Consider the following 24326-nt stretch of genomic DNA (forward strand, 5'->3'; position numbering starts at 1 on the left):
GTCGATTTTATTTGTGACGTTGTAAGTTTCTGGAGCACCATTGTTGTCATTTCAGACCAGCTTTTGGGCATGTCCATTTGGCTTTAAATGTTAGCATCCTCCTAACAATTGGAGCCACCCTGTGTGGTCCCCTCCAGTCCTGTCACGTTCGTGTGTTGTGGCCACAAGAACTGTGCACTGGATCCAGAGCCCATGGACCTCAAGGTTTTGAATCCAGATGGTGTAATTTTTCTACTCACCTTCCAAAACCACAGAACTTTATCAAACCCAAATTATATGGACCGAGGACCAGCGACTGTGGCCGATGGGCCAAACCTGGCCCATCGCTCTTTTTGTAAATAAAGTTTTATTAGAACCCAGCCGTATCATTCGTTTGTGCGTCAGCAGTGGCTGCTCTTGTGCTGCACTGGCAAAGCCTAGTAGTTGCCACAGAGGCCGGATGCCAAAAAGTCGCAGGTCCTTTACAGAAAAAGTTTGCGTATCTCTAGTCTAAGCAATATACTTTACTTTTTTGTGTGTGTGAGGAAGATTGGCCCTGAGCTAATATCCGTGACAATCTTCCTCTGTTTTATGTGGGACGCCACCACAGCATGGCTTGACGAGTGGTGCTGGGTCCACGCCTGGGATCCGAACCTGTAAACCCCGGGCCATGCGAGCAGAGTGCAAACTTAACCACTACACCACCGTGCCGGCCCCAAGCAACATCCTCTAAACCGCATGATAAACACAGACGGCGCATGGTAAATTGTGTGTTCAACTAGGGAACGGGTTCATGTGACAACTCCCAGTGCTACTGAATCACTTGTATTCTGGAAGGTGCGTCCTGGCCACAGTGAGCAGGTGTGGGCTCACGGCGCCTGCCCCCCACTCTCACAGGCTCTCCTTATCTCAGGAAGACTTTGACTTTGGGGCAAAATTATTTCCACCTGTGGAACGAGCAACTGGGCTCAGTGAAGTCAGCTTTGTCCCTGGCGCGTTCTTTTCACGAAGAGCTGGGGTCCCGTTATTTCCTCTTAGCGTCACTGAAGTCGCCCACTCGTCGGCTTCGGTGGGACAAAGCCGTGTATAGCGTGCAGGTGACTGATTGAAACACTAGAGAAAACTGGAAGCAAGAGACCTCGATCAAGCAGCTTCCAGCAGAGAATTCCAAAGGTCAGTTCTGTCAGGAAGGCGGAGCGAGGAGTGGACCGTCACACTGTCCTCCTGCTCTGAGATCCGAGACCGAGGAGGAGCTGCCGTACCCCGGGGCTCTGGGGCCACCTAGTGGCGAGAGCTGAGCCAGGCTCACGGGAAACAAGTGCAACCAGCGTGGACCACAGGGCGTCCGGTGGCTGTCATGGTGCCAAGGCATTTGGGGGGGAGGGGAGAAGTCACGATAAAAATGAGGTTAAGCCAGCCCCTCAGATCCAAACACACACACCCCTTTCTGATTTCTGTTGCCAAATTAGGCTTTTTTTTTTTTTTTTTTTAATTCTTCACTCATTTCTGAAGGTGGGAACACTTGGCGTGATGGAGAAACGTATATAAAAGGTCTAGCAATACGTCCTGGCCACTTTCCGGGCTCGGGGGCGGGGGGAGCCTGTACTCAGAGCCCGGCCCAGGCAGGGGGTGCCTGACCACACAGGCACTGCCTCTCTCTGCAGTTCGCGAATTTCACTGCTCCCCGAGTGCTTAAGGTAGCCTGTTGTTTATTTCAAAGTAAAGATAGTTTGACTTCCAGCGTTTTCATGGAATGAATTTGTATCATCTGCCACTTTGTTCTGACGTTAAATGAGGGTTTTTTTGTAGAGAATTTTTAACTGTTTATTTGAAAGCTGTATGCATTTGGCTGCAAAGAAATATACTTTTTTTTTTTTGGTGAGGAAGATTCGTCCTGAGCTAACATCTGTTGCCTATCTTCTTCTTTTTGCTTGAGGAAGGTTGTCACTGAGCTAACATCTGTGCCAACCTTCCTGTATTTTATGTGGGACGCTGTCACAGCGAGGCTTGACGAGCGATGTGTAGGTCTGTGCCTGGGATCCAAACCTGAGAACCCTGGGCTGCCAAAGCGGAGCGCGTGAACTTAACCACTACGTCACTGGGCCAGCCCCAAGAAATATATTTTTATGCTTTCTCATGGGCGAAGATCTCTAGGAACAGGAGGCAGTTTTTAGTTACTGCTAAGCTTCCTGAGAACTTGTATCCAGCCCAGGAAAAAAAAGTGGTGTTTCTTGATTCCTGCTGGATAGCATCTTTTTTCTCCTTAGGCTGGGAGTTCTCAACTGGGGGGCGATTTTGCTTCCAGGGGACACTGGGCAATGTCTGGGGACATTTTTGGGTCTCCCGACCGCAGGAACTCCTGGCGTTGTGTAGGTGGGGTCAGGGATGCTGCTCAACCCCCAGCAGTGCCCAGGACGGCCCCACGGAGAGTGACCCAGCCCCATGACAATGCACTTGTAGTTTGGGGGTGCCGTAGCTCCCGGATGGCAAGCACCCATCAATATGTTTTGATTTTCTGGACAAATGAGTAAACAGTTGTCTGAGCCCTTGGAAATAGCCCAGCCCGATCAGACTGGAAAAGGAAGAAGGGGTTGGTCCCAGACTGCCATTGAGGAATTTCTACAGAGCTATTTTTTGGTTTTATATGTGGAAAAACATTCACTGCCTTGCCCCACTCTCATTTTTTTAAAGGAAGACTAGCCTTGAGCTAACATCTGCTGCCAGTCCTTTTTTTTTTTTTTTTTTTGCTGAGGAAGACTGGCCCTGAGCTAACATCCGTGCCCATCTTCCTCTACTTTATATGTGGGACGCCTACCACAGCATGGCTTGTCAAGCGGTGCCATGTCCACACCCAGGATCCTGGCTGGCAAACCCTGGGCCGCCAAAGCAGAACGTGCAAACTTAACCACTGCACCACCGGGCCGGCCCCCCACTCTCTTTCGATGGAACAGTTGCGCCTCCTCTTCCTTACCCAGAATGCCCAGGGTCGCTGCGCGGGAGCTCTGAAGGCCGGGCCATTTCCCCGCGCCCCCTCGTCCGTGTCTGAAGTTGCCTCTCTGCGCCTCCTGATGGCACCCCTCCCACTCAACCTCTCTCCACGTTTCTTTAGAACTGAGCATGCAGAATTCAGAGGGTGGATCCGATTCGCCGGCTTCTGTGGCTCTGTGTCCGTCGGCGGCAGCCCAGGCGCCAGTGGCCCAGCCCATCCCCGCCTCCCCGCAGGTAACAGACCCGCGCGCGGCGCCCGGGCTGCCCCGGGAACGCCGGTGTGGACGCATCCCTGTGGTTCTGAAAAACGTTTGAATCAGCAGAGAGAGGAATCTCTATTTTCCTGAACTGACTTGAAACAGCTGCCCTTCTGCCTCCCCCACCTCATATCATTAGACATTTCCCTGTTTGTTAAAAAGGTCCCGAGGAGTTGATGACACAGAATTAAAGAGACAGCGCGCGGCTCCAGCTTAGTCCATTCTTACGTTTAATGGAAGTTTTCTTCCATTAGAGGACCCTTTTACACCGAAAGACTTTCTCAACAAGGCAAAAGATAAGTCAGAATTCTTAGGATTTGCTTCAAAGTTGAATCTAGCATTAGAATGGATGTCAATGTAAATTTTACAGAGAGAGACTTTTCACAATAAGTCTCTCTTGACTCTTGGGTTTCTACCGTGAGTTGAATTACACCATGAAGCCAATATAAACACAATAAAGTTAGTGACATAAGACCACACGACATTGAAGGCAACGGAATAGACATGTGCAGAGGTCCACTGTGACCATGTGACCGTCCACAATTATGAATCTAAAAGTTAGGAGCATGACAAAAAACTGATTAAGGTGGGAAAAAACATAATTCAGCGCAAACAAAATGGCAGACGTCAAAGTGATTTATTCAGTTTAGAATGTATGGTCAGACATGTTTAGCTTTTATTTCTTGCCAGTATGACAGCCCCAGCGTCGATGCCGTCATCAGATGCGGTTGTGGCCTCATTGGTTTGTCTCTCTGCCCACTTGAACCTGACACATCAGCCCTCCACCCCTTGCTCTCTCGGGTTTTTCATGCCAAGCCCCAATCTCGGGCACCCCCAGGCTTGGGTGGCCTCTGTCTTCCTCTGCAGCAGCCGCAGGCACACGGGACCCAGAGTCCTGCCACAGCCGCCGTGGCCCTCCCAGATCCAGCGCCCCGGACTCCCTGACCAGCTCCTTGCCAGAGGGGAGTCCTTGCTGGCCTGGTCCCCGGGGCACGCTCTTCCTGCGCCACCTCTCTGCCCCGTGCCGTCCTACACAACTCCCGCTGCTGCGGCCGTGGTCTGCCCCCAGCGCCGCCTGGCTGCGGAGCGCTCCAGATGTGGCCAGGGCACCCGAGGGACTGGAGCTTACAATTGATTTAAAGAAATTAAATTCAAATTTAAATGGCCACAGGGCTACACAGCCAGCAGCCACAGTAGTGGACAGCTCAGCTGTAGCATCTGTGAATGTCAGTCCTTAAGATCCTTATTTGTTTGTTTATTTCAGATGAAATTCACATAACATGAAATTCACCGCTTTAAAGCGAGCAGTCCAGTGGCATTATGTACATTCGCAGTGTTGTGCAACCTCCACCTCTGTCTAATTCCAGAACATTCCATCACCCCATAAGGAAACCTCGTCCCCATCAGCATCCTCCCCACCCCCTCCCCAGCCCCTGCACCCATGAGCCTGCTGTCTGTGGATCTGCCTGTTCTGGACGTTTCCTGTCAATGGGATCATACGCCGTGTGTCCTTCTGTGTCTGCTTCTCTCCCTGAGCATCGTGTGTGCAGGTCTGTGCACATGCGGCTGTGTCGGGGCCTCGCTCCTCTTCACGGCTGCGTCGTGTTCCAGTCTGTGGCTGGACCATGTTGTGTATCCATCACCCACTGCTTTTTGTCCCATCTGTGTTCTTTCTGTCTTTGGCTGGGGGCTCACGGAGGGCTAGGTCCCTGCTGAACTTTTCGCCACGACCAGTGCCATTTACGGTTCACTTGGGAGAATCGCAGAGTCGCAGCGGACAGCTAAAGCCCCAGCTTCACATAAACGAGCCAAAGTCTCCTCTTCCTCTCTTGACTCAGGGGCGCATTTTTATCCTTCACATTTTCATAGCTTTGTGTGTCCAGTCGGAACCCAGAGCAAAATGACACAGCCACGCTGTGAGGATGCACCTCCAGATCCCAGAGAGCCGTGGAGTCCAGGAGCCGGGCCCGGACACGGGGAACTGGGCCTGAGTCTCGGTTCTAGAGTTTCGTATCCTGAGGCCCTCAGCCGTGGCTTGGCCACTGGGGGCTCCACTGTCCCCCGTGTGTAAAATGGGGACAAGTCCACTGTGCGATGGGAACCGTGGCTGCTACACAGCACTCTTCCAGGGGAGGCGGTGTGGACGGCTGTGGAGAGGGTCTCCTTGTCATTGCCAGGGACAGCCGTGTCACCTCCAGGAGTGCAGACCGCAGGGAGGCAAAGCTGCTGGGGGCGGATGGAGGCGCATGCGCTGCCGTGTGTGTGTGTGTGTGTGTGTGTGTGCACTCGCGCGTGTGCATACCTGCTGTGTCTGAGTTGGCCTAAGTGTATGAGTGTGCGCTCTCCTCTCGTTTCCCATCAATCCGCTTATGTTTTCACAAAGTGACAGTGGCCTAGGCGACAGCAACCCTGTTGTGACCTCTGCTTGTTTTCAGGCCTGATGTCTGACACGTCTACATGTCCTTCTCTCCTTCCCTTTTAGAGGGTGCTGGTCCAGGCGGCGGGCTCGGCTCCCAAGGGGGCCCAGATGCAGCCGATCTCCGTCCCCAGAGGCCAGCAGGTGCCACAGCAGGTAACCGCAGCGCAGGCGGCGCGGACGCCTTCGCACAACGCATCCTTTCCCGTTGTTGCTGTTCCTTTCCCTTCGATAGCTTCTGTTTCTTTCCAGAAGCTTCTTTTGGAAGCTATGTTTTAAAAAAATCTTTTACTGCAGATAGTTTTGCGGCAAAGCAGGAAATCTGATGATTTTTCATTCATTCAGAAATTCAGTATTTGGGGCACAGGGCAGCGCCTCGACAGAGGTGGGGTGCTGAGGTAGATGAGCAGACAGATAGCGAAGGTTTCTGGGTTGGCGGAACGTGGAACCTTCTGGACAAGCAGCGTTGTACCCTGGGATGAGAGCCGTGACCCCCAGAAGCGCCTTTGTGAAATTACACCCTCTGAGAACAAAGCTTGAGATCGTGGGCTCGCCAGCCACAGGCCATCAGCTCTGATAGAGTCTGCGTGATCCAGAACGTCGCTCAGCAAACCTTTTCTGGAAGGGGCCAGAGGACAGTTTTTGGCTCTGCAGGCTAGCCGGTCTGTGGCCCGGGCCCTCGGCTCTGCCATCGTCTGTCTCCCAGGACAGCGGTGGATGTAAAGGAAGGGGCGAGGCTGTGTGCTGATCCAACTTTATTTACAAAATAAGTGGGCCACCCAGGCTTGGGCCACGGGCCGGAGTTTGCCGACTGCTGCTCTGTCAGATGCTGAATTAAACTAGTTCAGGCTCCTGCTCAAGGGGAACAAGGAGTGAGATAAGGAGATGGCCGAGACCCCAGAGAGCACTACTGCCGATCGGTAGTGGCTTTAGAGGCGTCTGCTGGCTGTGTCAACGAGAACTGGGGAAGGCTGTGGGGTCACGGGGGGAAGCGAAGGCTCCAGACAGGCCCGGCAGGCAGCCAGTGGCTGTCTTAGCTCCTCGAGGGAGGGGGGAGCAAGACCAGTGTCGTGATTCCAGAAGCTTCCCCTCCTCTGTGGAGCTAGGCTTACCCTAGCTCCTTCTCTCTGGGCACCTCGGACTTTTGGGGTGACTTCTGCATTTCACCTGGGCCCCTAAGGCAAAGCCCACCCAGCATGTTAACCCTGGAACCTTCTCACAGATGCTGGTTGTCCCCGGGGGTGCGCGTGCACGCGTACGCTGTCCTCGGAGGTGGGAGGTGGCCCCGTCCCACGGCTCCACCTAAAAGCTTAGAGAAAGGTCACAGTGAGACCCAGCCCTTGACTTTCTTACCCCAAAACGAGTTTGAGTTAGGTGTCTGGAAGGGTCCCTCTGCACACACGGCTCTGGGCTTCCGCGGCCAGGGCCAGCATCATCTGGGGTCATCAGCTGAGGCGTTGAACTGACGTTTGGATGGCTGAGGACCGGGGTGGGACGAGCGTGTGCTGGGGTCTTCCCGTTGGCCCCCTCTCTCCACCGCCCACTAGGCACACTGCTCCTTCTAATTCTGCTCAGACCTTCACAGTCTGTCCCCGGGGTGGCTCTCAGGACCCCTGCCTCCCTGCCTTGGGACCAGGGCCACTCAGAGAGAGCATCAGAGGGGGCCGTGCCCTCTACCCTGCCCAAGGCGGGGGGCCGACACTCCGAGGTTGGCCTTCTGTCCGCAACTCCGGCTGCCACTGTCCAGTAGGACCAGCCCTTCTGCGCAGTGGCTGGCGGGCCACAGGGACCCTCCCAGCTCTGCTCCGAGCTGTCCACTGGGCCCCTCCCCCTATAGAATAGGGGCCACCGACCTCGCTTCCGCGGGCCCTGCGGGAACAATGAGCCACAGTCACAGAAAGTGCAGCAAAGCTCCGTGCCTCAGTACCGTTTCCACCCCGTGCGGCCTTTACGTGACCCCCCTCCCAGCTTCTTTCTAGAAGTGCCACTGTGGGTGGGAACACTATAGTGTGGAAGTAAATGTTCCTGAAAGGCAATAGAAGGGATTTGCAGCTTGAATGTCTGGAAATCACCACCCAGGAGACTAGCGCGTGTCAGACGGCGTATGTGATGTCGTTGCAGGTCCAGGCTGTGCAGCATGTGTACCCCCCGCAGGTGCAGTATGTGGAAGGGGGCGACGCCGTCTACGCCAACGGAGCCTTGTACGTGGCCTTCCTCTCCCCTGGGACGGGGTCCCCGCAGAGACCCAGAGGCCACATCCAGAACCTTCTTTCACGACCCTCCCACCCTTGTCCTCGGGGATGTGTTTGCCCAAACTCCTCTCCGTTGTCCCCTGGGTGATATGTTTGAACTGTCACAACAGCGTTAGGACATCACGGCCCTGGGAGGTTTCAGAAGTCACAGATGTTTGTAGTTTTCTGTCTAGAAAAGGCAATCTTAAAAAAAAAAAACCAACTAATCCAACTTGTAAATCTAAAGAGTTGGCCTTCACAGTCCGGAAGCTATCTCCATCTCTGCTTTCCCATCCGGGCCTGTTGGCCTCTGGCTTTTGATGATGTTGGGAAAACTTGATTTGCCATTTGTCGAGGACTTCTAGAGTTTTCTGCTTTCAAGTGCTGTGATGCTTGGGGCCGAAAACGGTGCATTTCCCATAAAGCTCATGTGCTCAAGACACGAGTCCTTCGCTGGCTTAGTCGCGTTCTGTTCTGGCGACTCCCCTTCCGGAGCTCAGGGTCTCGAGTGAGGGTTTGCTTGTGCTGAGAGGGGTGGATCCTGGAGCTGCGTGGGTTTCCATGGCGCAGCACTGAACAGTGCATGCACACACACACACAAATGTGTGTGTAAAACAGTGAAATTTGAGCAAGGTCTGTAGGCTGCACCAGCGTCAACTTCAGGGTTTCATTGTGCTACAGTTACATGGGGTGTCAGCCTGGGGGACAGGACGCCGCCCTGCCACTCAGAGGGCCTTCCCGAAGCACACGTCACTAACCTGCAGCCACCACCGAGGGAAAACTGTCACTCATCACCTTTTACCGTGGCGCATGTTACTTGAGTGGAACTTAATTTCAGTCCCCACATCCATGATTAATTATTTGGCCCAGGTGTCTAAGTAATATCAGACAATCCCTTGGGTCACTTAGAAATCCTTTTAATGGTGCACTTCCTCTTTTTTAAACTTTTTTTCTTGAAAGAATCATAGACTCACAGGAAGCCGCAGAATTGGTCCACAGAGTTCCATGTGCCCTTCACCCTGGGTCCCCCCGGGACATCTTCCATGACTGGAGGACAATAGCCCCACCAGGAGGTTGACACTGGGGCGGTACTCTTAACTAGCCTCTGGGCCTTGCTCGGTTTCACCAGTCCTTACACACATTCGTGAGCACGTCTGTGCGCGTGTGCACGTGCGTACAGTTCTCTGCAGTGTTATCCCGTGTATCCATTTCGTGTGACCACAGGAAGATGCAGGGCTGTTCCAGCCCCACGGAGGGGCTCCCTCACGTGACCCCGTTGTGCACTTAGGATGTTTCGCTGCTCAGTTTCTGACGAGTCATCGTGTGATCCTGGACTTTGCGTTGCCGGGTCTCCTGGGGCTCCAGCCTTTCCTGAAGTTTTGCTGGATCCCGTCGAGACTCAGAGGAGGGCCCTTCTCTCTTTCTGACAGACGGACGGCCTATGCCTACAACCCCGAGCCTCAGATGTATGCCCCCAGCAGTGCCGCCTCTTACTTCGAGGCCCCGGGCGGCGCCCAGGTGACTGTGGCAGGCTCCTCCCCGACAGCGGTCCCCTCCCACAGCATGGTGGGCATCGCCATGGATGTCGGGGGGAGCCCCATCGTCTCCAGCGCAGGAGCCTATCTCATCCACGGGGGCATGGACAGCACAAGACACTCTCTGGCCCACACTTCCCGCTCATCGCCAGCTACGGTATGTACGAGGCGCCCGGGGGCGGCAGGTTAACCCTGAGTAGACTCAGCAGCAGGAGGGCTGGTGAGTAGCAGGCAGCCTGGAGCACTGGAGTGGGAGCCCTGCCAGCCTCAGATGGACCGTGTGACCCCTGGCAAGCCTCCCCCTCTTTGACCCTCAGTTCCTCTGTTGGTAAAGAGAGCGAGTAAATTGGCCATCAGGGGCTGTTGTGAACATTGCATATGAGTAAAGCATCTCAGTGCAGGGAGCTGCTGCTGGTGGTGTCACGGTTCCCGTCATCAGTATTATCAGCCTCTTAGAGCCAGGAAGACATGGCTGTCATCCACACGAAGACTGGGCTGAACTAACAAGAGGGGACTTCCCTTAAGAGCGACACCACGTTGTTCCTGCCGTGCTCCTGTCCAAAGCAATGACGTACCTGCTCTCAATACTCTGTTTTCCATGCTGCCTTTTCTTTTTTAAATTAACACAGAGTAAAATCGACTGCTTTTTGGTGTATAGGCCCACGAGTCTTGACACACGTACAGATTCCTGTAACTATCGCAGAATGGTTGCGTCACCCCAAAACTCCCTCACGGTATCTCTTTGTGGTAGCCACCTTCCCTCACCTATGACCCTGGCAACCACTGATCCACTCTCCGTCACTGTAGTTGGGTCTTTGCAGGAATGTCCTATCAATGGAGTCATGCAGTGGTTACCTTTGAGACCAGCAGCCTCATTCAATATGGCGCCTCTGAGATCCACTCAAGCTGTTGCGTGAATCAGTGCTTCCTTCTTGTTACTGACCAGCGTCCCGTTAGACTACAGCCTGTGGGTCCTTTCACCAGTTGAGGGCCATTTGGGTGGATCCCAGTTTGGGGCGATTACGAATAAAGCAGTATAAGGACTCACGTGCAGGTTTTTGTATGGACACGTGTCTTTCTTTCTTCTGGGTAAATACTGCCGAGCGGATTGCTGGCTCACATGGTAAGTGGATTTTCACTTTCTCAGAAATCACCAGTTTCCCTGAGTGGTCGTACCATTTTGTGTTACCCCCAGCGATGTATGAGTTCCTCCTGTTCCGCCTCGTCGTCAGCACTTGGTGTTGTCAGCATCTTTCATGTTAGCCATTCGAGCAGGTGTGGAGTGGTATCTCATCATGCTGGTAATTTGTGTTTTCTTGATGATGGTAAGCAGCTTTTCCTGTGCTCGTGTGCCTTTCGTAGATGCTCTTTGGTGGCGTGTCGGTTCAAGTCATGTGTTTCTTAACTGGGTTGTTTGTTTTCTTATTGGTGAGTTTTGAGACTTTATAGATTCTGGATACAAGTCCCCTGTCAGGTATGTGATTTGCACTTATTTTTCTCCCAATCTTAAGAGTGTCTTTTCATTCTTTTAAGAGTGTCTTTCGCAGAGAAAATTTTTTTTTCTGATCATTTTGATCAAATCCAATTTGTGAATTTTTCTTTTTTGAAAAGATCGTACTTTTGATGTCATTTCTGAGAACTCTGTGCCAATTCCCAGGTCGTGAAGATTTTCTCCTGTGCGTCCTTTGAAAAGTTTTCTAGCTTTACATTTTATGTTTAGGTCTGCTTCATTTTGCGTTAACTTTTGTATGAGATGTAAGGCTTAGGTCGAGGTTTATTTTTATGCTTGTGAAACACCCAGTTGTTCCAGCATCATTTGTTCAAAAGACTCTCCTTTCTCTGTCAGTTTGCTTTTGCACTTTTGTAAAAGACCACTTGGCCCTTTGTGTGGGGGTCTATTCCAGGACTTTCTGTTTTGTCCCCTTGATCAATACCACACTGTCTTAATTACTACAGCTTTATGGTGAATCTTAAAATCGGGTAGAGTGGTTCCTCTCACTTTACTCTTCTCCAGTAGTGTGTTGCCATTTATATAAATTTACAATTCTCTATATAAACTTTAGGTCAGTTTATCTATATCTACAAAAAAATTCCTACTCAGATTTTGATGAAACAGCATTAAACCTGTAGATCAATTTGGGGAGAATTGATATCTTTACTCCATGAGTCTTCCAATCCATGAACATGGTAAGTTTTCTCCATTTATTTAGATCTTTTTTGATCTCTTTCACCAGCACTTTGTAACTTTTAACATGCCGATTCTGTGCTTCTTTTGTTAGATTTATACCTAAGTATTTCAAGCTCTTGGAAATGGTGCTGACTGATTTTTACTCTCAGTTTCCAGCTGTTCATTGCTAGTATGTGAAAATACAGTTGATTTTTGGCTGTTGACCTTGCCTCCTGCAACCTTGTGGGACTCACTTTTTAATTCTAAGAGTTTTTTGCCGTCTGCCAATAGGAACAGTTTCATTTCTTCCTTTCCATTCTGGGTGACCTTTATTTCCTTTTCTTGACTGTTCGTGCTGGCTCGGACCTCCAGGATGATGCCAAATAGAAGTGGGAATGGACATCCTTGCCTTGTTCCCAGTCCTTCCCCACGAAGTGTGACGTTTGCTGTAGGTTTTTCACAAATGCCCTTTTTCAGGTGGGAGAAGTTCCCCTCCATTCCTAGTTTCCTGAGAGTCTTTATCATAAGTGGCTGTTGAATTTTGTCAAATGCTTTCTCTTTGTTGATAGGATTGTGTTTTTCCTCCTTTGGACAGTTAATGTGATGGATTACTTTGCTCGATGGTCAATTAGAAAATAACTTCCTGCTTTTGTGTGGGCCTAATCTGAAGTAGAAGGTGATGTTCTGGCCTCATCCCTGTCCTTTTGGTCCCGATGTGTTTCGGGATCACCCTGACATCAGAGAAGCCCCCCCGAGTCTTGCTGTCCCCTCTCTTTCTATATCCAGAGTGCTCTCCAGGACCCGGCCCTGAGGACGGGAGAAGTCACTTGCTTTCTAGGGGCCGGGCCGTGTGGGGCAGAGCCTGCTGCTCCATCCAGGGGCGCCAGCTTGTACCTCAGCCACCTCCCTCAGTCCCTTCACTGCCATAGCACGCCAGGGCCTGGCGGCCGTGGGGAACCAGACCTGCTTCTTCCTCAGAGGACTGGCTGCTGGGGCCTAAGTCTAGAGCCATTAATGATCAGGAAGCATTCCTCACAGACTGTATTAACTTTCACGCATATGCAGGCTCAATTTTAGCAAACTACATCATTTTATAATATAGTCATGTGCCGCATAACGACGTTTCGGTCAACGATGGACCGTGGATACAACAGTGGTCCCATAAGATGAGTACCATACGGCCTAGGTGTGGAGTAGGCTATGCCAGCTATGTTTGCATAGAGAACACTCTATAATGTTCACACAACGGTGAAATCCCCTAATGACACCTTTCTCAGAACGTGTCCCCGTCATTAAGCGACACATGACTGTGGTAGAATATTCCAGGCTCGCAAGTCACAGGTTTACTGAGAAATGGCAGTGTTCTCTGTGGTCCGCACCACCTTGTTGCCAGCCAACGCAGCTCAGACCCCGGCTACTGTGGTTTGTTCCAGTTGCTTTAGAAGAACCGAGTTTTTAAATCGATTGGAAATCCATGAATGGGCTGTGTGTTGAGCAAACCCATGAAAGCCGCCGGGGGGCGCTCGTTGCTTGTCGCAGACGGGAATCCGAGCCCCGCCTGCTCTGTTGTTTATTGGCTCGTTTTCCGGGTGGGAACATCCCTGAGGGAGCGGCAGAGATCGAGGGACGTTCCAGGAGAAAAGAAGCGGAACAGCCCTGAGATGCAACGGAAATAAAACCTGGCTCCTGTGGCCAGCACTGGCCGCCCGTTAGTTTCCTTACATCGGTTTTGTTTCATAGGACTTTAATCCTGAAAACAGCACAAAGAGCAGAGCGAATCGCCACCTGCCCCCAATGAGTAATTTCATGCTTTCGGTGACAAATTTCCCGAAGTCTTGCTTTCTGGTTAAAATTTCATGATACATCTTCAAAGTGAGTTGTCCAAATGGAGAGTTTTTGATAAAAACCTTTCTGTTGTGCTTTTCTTTTTCACGGCGTGGCGCAGAGAGGCTAAACAGAGAGGTTTGCCCTTGTCACTCCAGCCCAGGTTTTGGCCTTTGGGTTGTTTTCAGGGGAGGTGGGGGGCTCCCGGGGCTGCACGAGGAGGAGAGCCCCCCACCCCAACAGCCGCCCTCAGAGGCCCTCCGTCCCCTGAGGCTCAGGGGCTGCGAGAGGCTGTGCCAGCAAACCCACACACAGTGGGGCTGATGGGGACAAATGGCCTGTCCAATTTTTGTAATAAAAATACAGCAATCCAGTCCCTGAGGGGATGTGTTGTTGCGACGTCTCATCAGGGCCTCCAGGTCTGGCCTGATGGAGGAGAAGTTGATCCTCTGGTCGCGTTCCACATGTGAGGAGCATCTCTTTGAATTCTTCGTTTCCCGGGAACCAGAGTCGCGGCTGCCAGGCGGAGGGGCATCTGAGTCTTCAGGTCACGCAGGGACGGGCTGGCGTCTGCCCTGGGGACTCGGCTTAGGCTGCCGGACACCCGTCTGGGAGCACGTGCTACACAGAAACCGGAAGGGCGAGCACGTCACCTTGGGGAGCGTGGCAAACAGACTCAGATCTTTCTCTGGTTGTGCTTGGCTACAGAAAGAAGTTCTGTAAGCTTTGTGGAGCCTGATGTGATCTTCAAATACGCCTGAGAAAACACCATCGATAGTTTCCTCCTCCAAGGGAAGAAAATCCTCGTGTGTTGCATTTTAGAAGCTGGAGTCTCAGCAGACCAGCCCCTTGATCTGGTCCTTTGGGGTTCTTCAAAAATCCTGCAATCGGGGGCCCGCCGGGTGGTGCAGAGATTAAGTGCGCACGTTCTGCTTCGGCGGCCCAGGGTTCGGTGGTTCGGATCCCGGATGCGGACATGGCACCGCTTGGCAAGCCATGCTGTGGCAGGCGTCCCACATAGAAAGTAGAGGAAGATGGGCACGGATGTTACCTCAGGGCCAGTCTTCCTCAGCAAAAAAGAGAAGGATTGGTGATGGATGTTAGCTCAGGGCTAATCTTCCTCACAAAAAAAAAAAATCCTGCGATCTCATTCCTGATATTGACAGTCACGATATTGGGGGCCCTGGACTGATGGTCAGCTTCTACAGTATACACCCCTGAGATGTGCCCCTTCAAGTCACAGGAATTTCTTTCCTGGTGTTACAGAAACCCACCTATCAAAACCCGGGTGAGCATCTTGCCCTTGGCCACCAGTACACGTGGGTACAGAAAAGCCGAATCTTGAATTTTCTATCCAGCTCGACGACCAGATGGACACGTGGCGGCTCTCAGTGGATGTGTCTGTAAGTGTCCTGTTTCTGCCAGTGATGAGTCAAGGCCAGAGGACTGTGGACCGCCCAGGCTCCCTGTGTGTGGCCTCGCTTCCCACACCTCCATTCTCACGGCGACACTTCCTGGTGGCCCACGGGGCTGGTGTGCCATCTACGCAGTGTCACAGCTCACGACGGATGTCACCCACAAAACATGTCTTTGTAGCCTGTGTTTTCAGGGAAGACACAGAATATCTTGACTGTGCTGCGACCTCACGTCAGCCGTGCGTTTGCTAGAAGCTTCCTTACCGTCTGCACGTCACAGCTTATGTCCAACTTTCAGAGCAAAAATTTCACCAGCAAACACACATCGTTTGATAAAGGAATCTTGCCAATGGCACATCTGTTTTTTCTCTGACCAAAATATTTATCGTCATTTTTTCTTTAACTTAACAGACTTCCTTTTTTTAGCAAAGTTTTAGGTTTCCGGAAAAATTGAGCAGAGCAGAGTTCTCATAACCCCCTCATCTCCCTACAGAACAGTTTCTTTTATCATTAACATCTCACACAAGTTGGTGCATATCTTACAGTCAGCGAGCCGACACTGACACATTTTTATTATTAACTGATGCCCACAGTGGTACATCTGGTGGGTTTCGACAGACCTTTGATGACAGCGCCATTTTTGAAGCTGGTTTTGTAAGTTTCCTGGCAAAGCTGGGAGCAATGCCTGTGTTTGCTCAGGAGCGCCACTTTGAAAGATCCATCTCAAGTTTTAGTCCCTGTTCTGCCTTTAGTGACAAAATTAAAGAATGTCATCTTGGAAAGCGCTCTTTTGCACTCATTCTGAAAAGTCTCAATTAACTGACCAAAGATGTCATCGTTCCTGTGTAGAGGAACACAGACCCACTTAAAAACGTCATCCTCTTTCGCTATTCACCCGCGCCTCGTTTTCCTGATATTTTTTATGGCTGTGCATGGAAAATGTGCATAGCGTGGGACCCTGGACTGGATCCTGGTCCATAAAAAGGACGTTAGTGGGGCGATCAGTCAGCTTCTAATAAGGTCTTGTGATCGGTTAGCAGTGTTGACTGGGGCTTCATTTCCAGGTCTTGCTCCCTATACTGAGGTCCTGGAAGATGGTGACGCTTGGGGAGGCCAGCTGAAGGCGATGTGGAAATTCTTTGGCCATTTTTGCAACTTTTTTGTAAGTCTGACATTCTTTCCAAATGAATCGTTAAAAATGTTTTTAAATGAATGAATTAAGGAGCCTATAGAACTATGCTGTTTAAAGTTCTACAATCTACAAGAAGAACTGTTAAAAAGGATCACCGACAAATAGATCGCCTCTGTGAAGGAGAAAGGACAAGAAAAGAGGAAGATTTGCTTTTTAAAAAAATATTTTTTTCTTCTATTTGAATTTTTTAACCACATGCATGCATTACCTTATGATTTTTTATCGAGGTAAAATCACAGAACAAAATTAACCATTTTAATGTGTGTAATTCAATGTATTTCATACATTCACAGCACTGTGCAACGGTCACGTGATTTTAAAAATCAGCTTGGTGATAAGTATAACACATCCGTGCAGTGTAATTCTGTGCGTGGTTTATGGTTACTTTCTAGAATTATGGAGCGGGTGGTGCCTGCAGCCTCCAGCCGCCTGCCCGTTTCTGTCAACAAAGTTTGGCCGGCCCGCATCCTCGCCCCTTCGTTCCTGTGTCCTCTGTGGCTGCTTTCTAACTACAAGACCAGTGGCGACGGAGACCTCCTGTGGTCCCAAATATTTACCCTCGGGCGTTTTACACAAAAAGTTTGCCAGCTCCTGATCGATAAGCACTGGGTCAGAAAGATGGAGTCATGAACGCAAGCAGCAGAACTGAATCTATGATACGACCCCAGTGAGGAAACATAATTAAAGCCAGTGTGAATGGGATGAAATGCGACTGAAAGATACACCGGGCGGGCCGAGTCAAGGTCCTCCCCCAGCGGGAGTCGGTGGAGGCAGGGCTGCGATGTGGAGGGACCAGCAAGGTGCCTGGGGCTCCAAATTTAAGGAGGTGCTCACCTCCAGGTGCCGACCCTGCCCAGGCACGACCTTGAAAATGAGTGCCTCCTTACATTTGGTGCCCTTGGCGCTCCTTGGCCCCAGCTCCGTACAGCAAGCCTGTATAATATTACTCACATAATTTGAAAATGTTTAATTAGCAAAATAAAAATGGACAGATTCAAAGTGCCCCATTTCCCCAAGCCAGCCTCCCTCTCTCCTGAGCCCGCGAGCCCCGTGGGCTCCCCTCTCCCCACCTGGCCCCTTAACTGCGGGCTGGGCCTCTCTTCCAGCATCCTAATTCTATGATTTATATCCATGCCTTCAAAATGCCAGTCATGCCGATTTCCTTCTCTTAAAATACTCTGCATTTCCTTTTAAAGATCCAAAAGGGTTGCTCCTAAAACATTTCCAACCTTAATTTCCTCCTATAGTCACGTGACTGAGTTCTGTCTTAGGATGGAGGGTTAACCACAGCAGGGTTCCGTTCTAAGTTCTGTCTTAGGGTGGAGGGTTAACCACAGCAGGGTTCCGTTCTAAGTTCTGTCTTAGGGTGGAGGGTTAACCACACCAGGGTTCCGTTCTTGTCCCCAGTTCCCCCTGGGGTTTCCCAGGGAACATCCCCTCCCCTCCACACTTCTAGCCCCAAGAAGCGCGTCACATATCAGATTATGGCAGACCCAGCCTGGAGATGCAGATGTCACTTAAGACACTGGTCACTGCTGGCCCATCGCAGGGGCCACCCCTGTCTGGCGGGTCCTGTTAATGAGGTTATTATGTTATAAATGGAATGGCCATTTGGGCACACGCTAATGAACTCAGGGGAGAAGTAACTTCCACCCTCCCTTAGGGGGCAAGATTACAGTCCTGAAGTCAAGTAAAATCTTGCTAGGATTATATGAAAGAAAAAGAATTTTTTAAATTCCTTTTACATTTTTTAAATAACTGGCTAATTTTAATATACTTGGGAGCTATTAAAACTTATCTGCTATTTGCTGTTACTGTTAGGTTCTTGAGACACGGTATCTTCGATCTCAAGTCTTCACTGGAGTCCTTAACGCATAATAATATGTGTCTCTTCCCTCGGCATCTGTTAATAATTCCTGTAGCAGAAATAAATGATATTAAATGGCCAATAAAAAGGAGTACGTGCTGCATTGCACTGAATCAAAAGTAAAGCTCCTGATAAGTCAAGAAAGAGATGCACAAACGTATACATAATACCAAGATGTGATGGAAACTTCCAGAAGATAGAAAAACGGAATGGATTTTGGGAAAGCGCCCTGGGGTGGGGATGGGGCACCTCTATGTCCATCCTTGGCTCTTCCTTACTGTTTGACACAGGGCCTGCGCATGTAGCACTTCGATAAAATTTTTAAAATAACAAAAACTTAAACTCCAGTCCGATGTCAGATTAGTTTGCATTTTAAGCTCATTTAAAGATTAAACAGCAAGCTTTCCAGGCCCCTAGGGGACTGATTACGGCGTTTGTGCCTGTACGGTGAGAATGGCGCGGGCAGGTCTGGAAGGAGGGCTGGGACTCCAAGCCCCGCACCCCGCCCCCCCCCCCCCCCCCCGCGACCTCAAGTTCAAGTGCAAGATGCTCCTTTCCCAGGAGTCTGGACGCGCCCTCTGCCGGACGCCGCGCGCACCGCGCCTTCGGTCCTGACCGCGCGTCCAGCTCTCCGCGCGGCCTCTGCGGGGCTGGTGGCTTTTCCTCCATCGCCTTTTAAAGTTTCCCCCACATTTCGATTTTAAAACACAATGAACACCTTGGGAGGTTCCACCGTGCACTAAATTCATTTTCTCTATCAGTGGGCTCGCTCAGACCCTATTTAATGGCTATGGGGTTTTGAGTATCGTCTAGGGCAGTGAATCTGCATTTGTGTTCTTTCCCCCAATACTCATAACGCCACCACTTTTAGCCTAAGTCAGTCTTCAATGTGCCCGGCACACCTCTGGGGGTCCCCAGGACTCTTTCAGGGGCTCCACGGGGTCAAAGCTGTGTTCATCCTAATCCTAAATCATTAGTTGCACTTTCCCCCTGGGCAATGGGGTCCTGATGGTTAGAGCGGAGGGCGCTGGCCGGGCAGAGCTCGGACGCTCCCAGACGTCCCCGTGTCCCCCACCTGCATGCTCGTGGGAAGAAAGGAAGGAGAAATAGCGGACACCAGTTCCACTCAAGATTGTCCTCGATGAAGCAGCAAAAAATATTAATTTTGTTAACTCTCAGTCCTTCAGCGCACGTCTTTTTAATATTCCGTGTGACAAAAGGCTCTTCTGTTGCCTGTCACAGTATGACGGCCGTCTCGAGGAAAAGCTGTGCAAATCGGCCATGAGCACAGCTAGCCACGCTTTTCACAAAACACCATTCTTTCTTGAAAGAATAACAGACAAATTGTGATTCTTCAGACTCGGATATGCGGCAGCTATTTTCTCAGAAATGAATGTGTGAGCCTGAAGTGTTCAGGAAAACAACGACAGATTTTGTTTCCAACACATTTGCAATGAGAAAAAAATAGAATTTTGGAAGGCTGGTGTCTTTCCAATGAGGCTGGTAGCGACAGGAACAAACGTGATTTTTCGTAGCTGTATAATGAAGCATGTCAACATTTGGAAGCGCTGCAAACTCAGTGAGTCAGTATTTTCCAGGTGACCAGCGCTCGGTGTTACAAACCGTGCACGTGGGTAAAGATCCATTCGAACTGCGAGAGAGACCAATGGATTTTTCAATTAATTATATTTTTTATTGAGGTAAAATTCACATAACATAAAAGTTACCATTTTAACCACTCGAAAGTGTAGAATTCAATGGTATTTAGAACATTCACAATGTTGTGCAACCATTGCCCTATCTAGGTCCAGAACATTCCATCACCCCGAAAGGAAACCCTGTTCCACTTAGCAGTCACCCCCATTCCCTCCTCCTCCAGCCTCTGGTAACTAGTCTGCTCTCTGTCTGTGGATCTGCCTGTTCTGGACATTTCGCGTCAATGGGGTCACACGCCACGTGTCCTTCTGTGTCTGCTTCTCTCCCTGAGCGTCGTGTGTGCAGGTCCGTCCACGTGCAGCCATGTCAGGGCCTCGCTCCTTTTCATGGATGAATAATATTCCACTGTATGGATGGACAGCATTTTATTCATCCATTTATCTGTGATTGACATGGGAATTCTTCAGTCTTTTTGCCATTATGATTCATGCTGCTGTGAACATTTGTGTACAGGTTTTCATGTGAACACCTGTTTTCGATGATCTCTGGTATTTACTCAGGAGTGGAGTTAGTGTCACATGGTTTAACTGGGTTTACGTTTAACTTTTTGAGGAACTGCCAACCTGTTTCCAATGGTGGCTGCTCCATTTGACTTTCCCCAACAATGTCAGAGGGTTCCAGTTTCTCCACATCCTTGCCAACATTTATTTTTTTTCTTTTTTTATAGCCGTCCTAATGGGTGTGAAGTGGTGTCTCATTGTGGTTCTGGTTTGTATTTCCTTTATGACTAATGACGTTGAGTGTCTTTTCATGTGCTTCTTGGAGACAAGGCTATTCAAATCCTTTGCCCGTTTTTTAATTGGGTCCTTTGTCATTTTGTTGTTGAGTTGCGAGAGCTCTTTATATATTCTGGATACAAGACCCTCATCAGATATATGATTTGCAAATGTGTTCGCCCATTCTGTGCATTGTCTTTTCACTCTCTGGATAGTGTCCTTTGATGCACAAAGTTTCTAATTTTGATGAGGTCCAATTTATCTTTTAAAAAAATTTTATCTTTTATTTTGTTGTTTGTGCTTTTGGTGTCATATCTAAGAATCCATGGCCAAATCTGAGGTCACGAAAATATCCTTGTTTTCCATGATTACCTCATTTTTTCCTCTAAGAGTTTTATAGTTTTGGCTCTTACATTTAGTTCTTTGATCCGTTTTGAGTTGACTTTTGTATATGGTGTGAGGCAGGGGTCCAGCTTCATTCCTTTGCATGTGGCTATCCAGTTGTCCCACATCACTGGCTGAAAAGTTTATTCTTTCTCCATTGAATGGCCTTGACACCCTTGTCAGAAATCAGTTGGCCGTGGATGTCTGGGATTGTTTCTGGACTCTCAGTTCTGCTCCGTTGGTCTGCATACATCTCTATGTGCATCCTTATCCCACCCGGTACTGGGCTGTTACAGTCACTGTAACTTTGTAGTGAGTTTTGAAATCGGGGAGTGTGAGTCTTGCAACTTCGTTCTTCTTTTTCAAGATCGTTTGGGCTATTGGGGGTCCCTTGCAATGCCGTATGAGTTTTAGAATCAACTTGTCCAGTTCTGAAAAAGCCCTTGGAAGCTTAATAGAGAACTTTGATGGGGATGGCACTGGGTCTGTCGATCGGTTTGGAGAGTGTTGCCGCCTGAGCCATATTAAGTTCTCCCATCCATGAACGTGGGATGTCTTTCCATTTGTTTGGTCTTTCATTTCTTTCCACGGTGTTTTATGGTTTTCAGTGTACGAGTATTCCACCTCCTAGGAATTTTCTTCTCTTTGATGCTATTGTCGATGGGATTGTTTGCTTAATTTCATTTTCACACTGTTCATTGTTTCAAAATATAACTGATTTTTATATGTTGATCTCGTATCCCGCAACTTCGGTGAATTCGTCTATGAGTGCTAATAGATTTTTTTTGGGATCCTTTGGGATCATGTACTTTGCAAATACAGATGGTTTTCCGTCTTCCTTTCCACTGTGCATGCCTTTTATTTCTTACCATTGCCTAATTGCCCCAGCTGGAACGTCCAGTTCAGTGTTGAATGGAAGTGGTGAGAGTGGGCAAACACGAGGGTGGTGGAAAGAGGTGCCAGGGAAGCTGTACTCTCCGCTCCTGACCTCAGCTCCAGGAACCCAGTGCAGCTGCACTTTCTGAAATACGCGTTCGACCTGCTTTTCGCAGAAGCGTCACTGAAGTCTTTGCCTTCCTGGGTGTTTGAGGAGAGAGAGCCTATGCTCTCGGTTCACTCCCTTCCATCGCGGTCCTCTGCCTGTCGCGATGTGCTGCAGCAGAGCCTAAATGTCCGTTTTCCGTGTACAAGTTGAGGTCCAATGCGACATGTACAAATGTGGTGGCGGCCAAGCACAGTGGGTGTTTCTCCCTTTGCATAGACCTGCTGCGTCCCTCAGCTCCTCGCCTCCATGTGGTCCTTAGAGCCCAACTCAGAAGCCCGTCCCCCCAGGAAGGCCTCTGTGTGGGCTCCACATGACTGTCCCCTCTGACTCCATTCTCATCTCCCTATAACCCTCTTTGCGCGGCTCACGCTTCATAAACACTCAGGAGTTTATCTCTGTGACGTGTCCAGTGGCCCCAGGGTCCTAAACCTCCTGATGGCAAGGCCAGGGCCTCTGGCCTCCTTGGTATTTTCCCGAAGCCTCCAGCTGGGAGACCCTGGGCTTTGCGACAGGACAGGCTGGCCAGAGAGTCAGTGCCACCGACTGTCCATGGAGTCTGTCGGTCATCTGACTCTCCCGAGCGACAAATGACGGGTCTGGGGAGCAGCAGGCGAGGATGGTTCTGGCTTTGTTTCCCCTCGACCTCATGCAGCGACTGAGTGTGGGCGCTGCCCACGTGCACACGCAGATGTTTGTTCCAATTCAGTGGCCAGCATCTCCAGAGTAACTTCACGCTGCTGCTTATGTCTGACGGGCTCCTGGGCTCTGCATGGCACGAAGTAACACTCCTGGCCGCAGCTCTAGCTCACGACTTAACCCCCACCCCTGCCTGTGTCCAGTCTGGTTTCGATTTTGTAGGCGCTCAAATCATTATTTGGATATTAATAAAAACAAATCTCAGCTGATGCTAACCATCTGATTTCCTTTTTTTTTTTTTTTTCCATTTTGTTTTGTTCTGTCTCTGCACACATTTTCTTTAGCTTGAAATGGCGATTGAAAATCTCCAAAAAACGGAAGGGATCACTTCACACAAAAGCGGTTTACTCAACAGCCATGTAAGTGTGTGTCACCCCAGTGGTCTGCCCTCTGCGCCCACAATGTGCCTAGACAGCTTAGAAACAAAGACGGGGAAATGGCACCTCGAAAGTGCTAAAAGTGGGGGAAAAAATAAAGCCAATCTAGAGTTCTCCATCCAGCAAAAATAGCCTTCCACCACGAAGGGGAAATGAACCTGTGTCTTCGGGGGTTACGAGGATTATATTATTTAATATCCATCACATCCTTGCAACAGTGCCCGGCAGACAGCAAGCATGATAAATAAAATTCATACGAAAATAAGCAACAATAAAAAAGTGACACAGGCTTGGGGAGGTCACAAAGATTCTTAGGTAATTTTCCTGTGATCGGCTCTCTGAAAAAAAAAAAAAATGATAGTTTGCAAAAAGTGCCCAGCCACTAATTCTTGCTGATTGTATTTGCATAAGATCTTTCTCCTTCACTTGCCTCCTGGGGAGAACGGACCCTAGGTCCCTCGCCAGGAGATGGCAAATGTCCTGTCTGCCCGCAGCTTCGTGGGGCAGGACAGACGGCAGGAGGGGACCAGCTAAGAGCATCTCTTTCTAGGAACACTTGAGAAGGAAAACTCTGGTCTCCTGCTGGCCCCTTATCCCTTCATTTCTCCAGACGCTCTCAGTTTGGCCTAAGGCATAACTGGAAATTTGGCTCTTCCAAAGGAGGACAGGTCACTGGAGTCAGAAGATGCTTCTGGCACTTTCTCTCAAGCACTTAAGCTGGGATTTGCCATCCTCTTGAGAATTAACACAGAAAAGAAATCGAAGTCCCCTTGGGTCGCACACGACCCTCTTTGGGAGCCCGTCTAGGCTCTCAAACCGGCCGACAGACGTTCAAAGTGAGGTGTTGCTCACAAAGCAGCCATTCTGTAGCAGCAGCCCAGCTAGGGAAGGGCCCAAAAAGTTCTGGATTTAAGGGCTGGGCAGAGGCATGGGCAGCTGCTCTGGGCGCATGATGAGGGACCTGTGCCTGTCCCCTCAGAGGGCTGGGCACTAGCAGGGACAGCAGCCTCACACCCATTGTCCCAAAGGAAAAACCAAGGGTGTCAGGCCCCGGCTGTGTGCCTGCCCCTCCAGTCTAGGTGGGTCGTGGCCACCCTGTCGTCCACCATCGATGGATGATGTCACCCCCTGGGCACATCTGGGGAGGGGAAATCTTCAGTGCGTGGGGGGGAAAGACCCCTTAACGGTCTTAAACTCAGAGCGCACCGTCTAGAAAAGTCTGCAGGACGGCGTCATTCTCTGTCAGCAGGGACGTGGCCTTCAGCTCTCAAGCAGACACACGTGGCGGTGACACAGCCTGTGGTCCGGGCGCTAGGTCAGCCCCGGGGGCGCAAAGCCCTGGCAGGCGGCGTGTGGAAATGTCTGTGGACTGGAAATGTCTGTGGACTGGAAATGTCTGTGGGAAACGCATGAGCTGCTTGTCTCCGGCTGAGCGATGCTGCTGGCTTTCTAACACTTTCCTTGGGGTGGCTCTCGCCTTGGCTGCTTCTCGACCCATTTACACCCCCGAGTTGCCTTTCG

General features: G+C 50.2%; 1 protein-coding gene across 3 annotated transcripts in view; it reads left to right on the forward strand.

Moving 5' to 3' along the window:
* The window catches only part of RFX2 (regulatory factor X2), a 91407-nt gene that overhangs the window by 47594 nt on the left and 19487 nt on the right, over positions 1-24326 (forward strand). For 2 of the 3 annotated variants that reach the window (XM_046685632.1, XM_046685633.1), the window contains exons 2-6: positions 3089-3201; positions 5707-5796; positions 7762-7841; positions 9302-9563; positions 22713-22787. In XM_046685632.1, coding sequence (XP_046541588.1) covers positions 3097-3201; positions 5707-5796; positions 7762-7841; positions 9302-9563; positions 22713-22787 — 612 coding nt within the window. In that variant the 5' untranslated portion in view covers positions 3089-3096. The remainder of the gene's footprint in view (positions 1-3088; positions 3202-5706; positions 5797-7761; positions 7842-9301; positions 9564-22712; positions 22788-24326) is intronic. The other variant, XM_046685634.1, reaches the window with a different exon arrangement.

Source organism: Equus quagga, chromosome 14, assembly GCF_021613505.1.
Source record: "Equus quagga isolate Etosha38 chromosome 14, UCLA_HA_Equagga_1.0, whole genome shotgun sequence".
Lineage (NCBI taxonomy): Eukaryota > Metazoa > Chordata > Mammalia > Perissodactyla > Equidae > Equus > Equus quagga.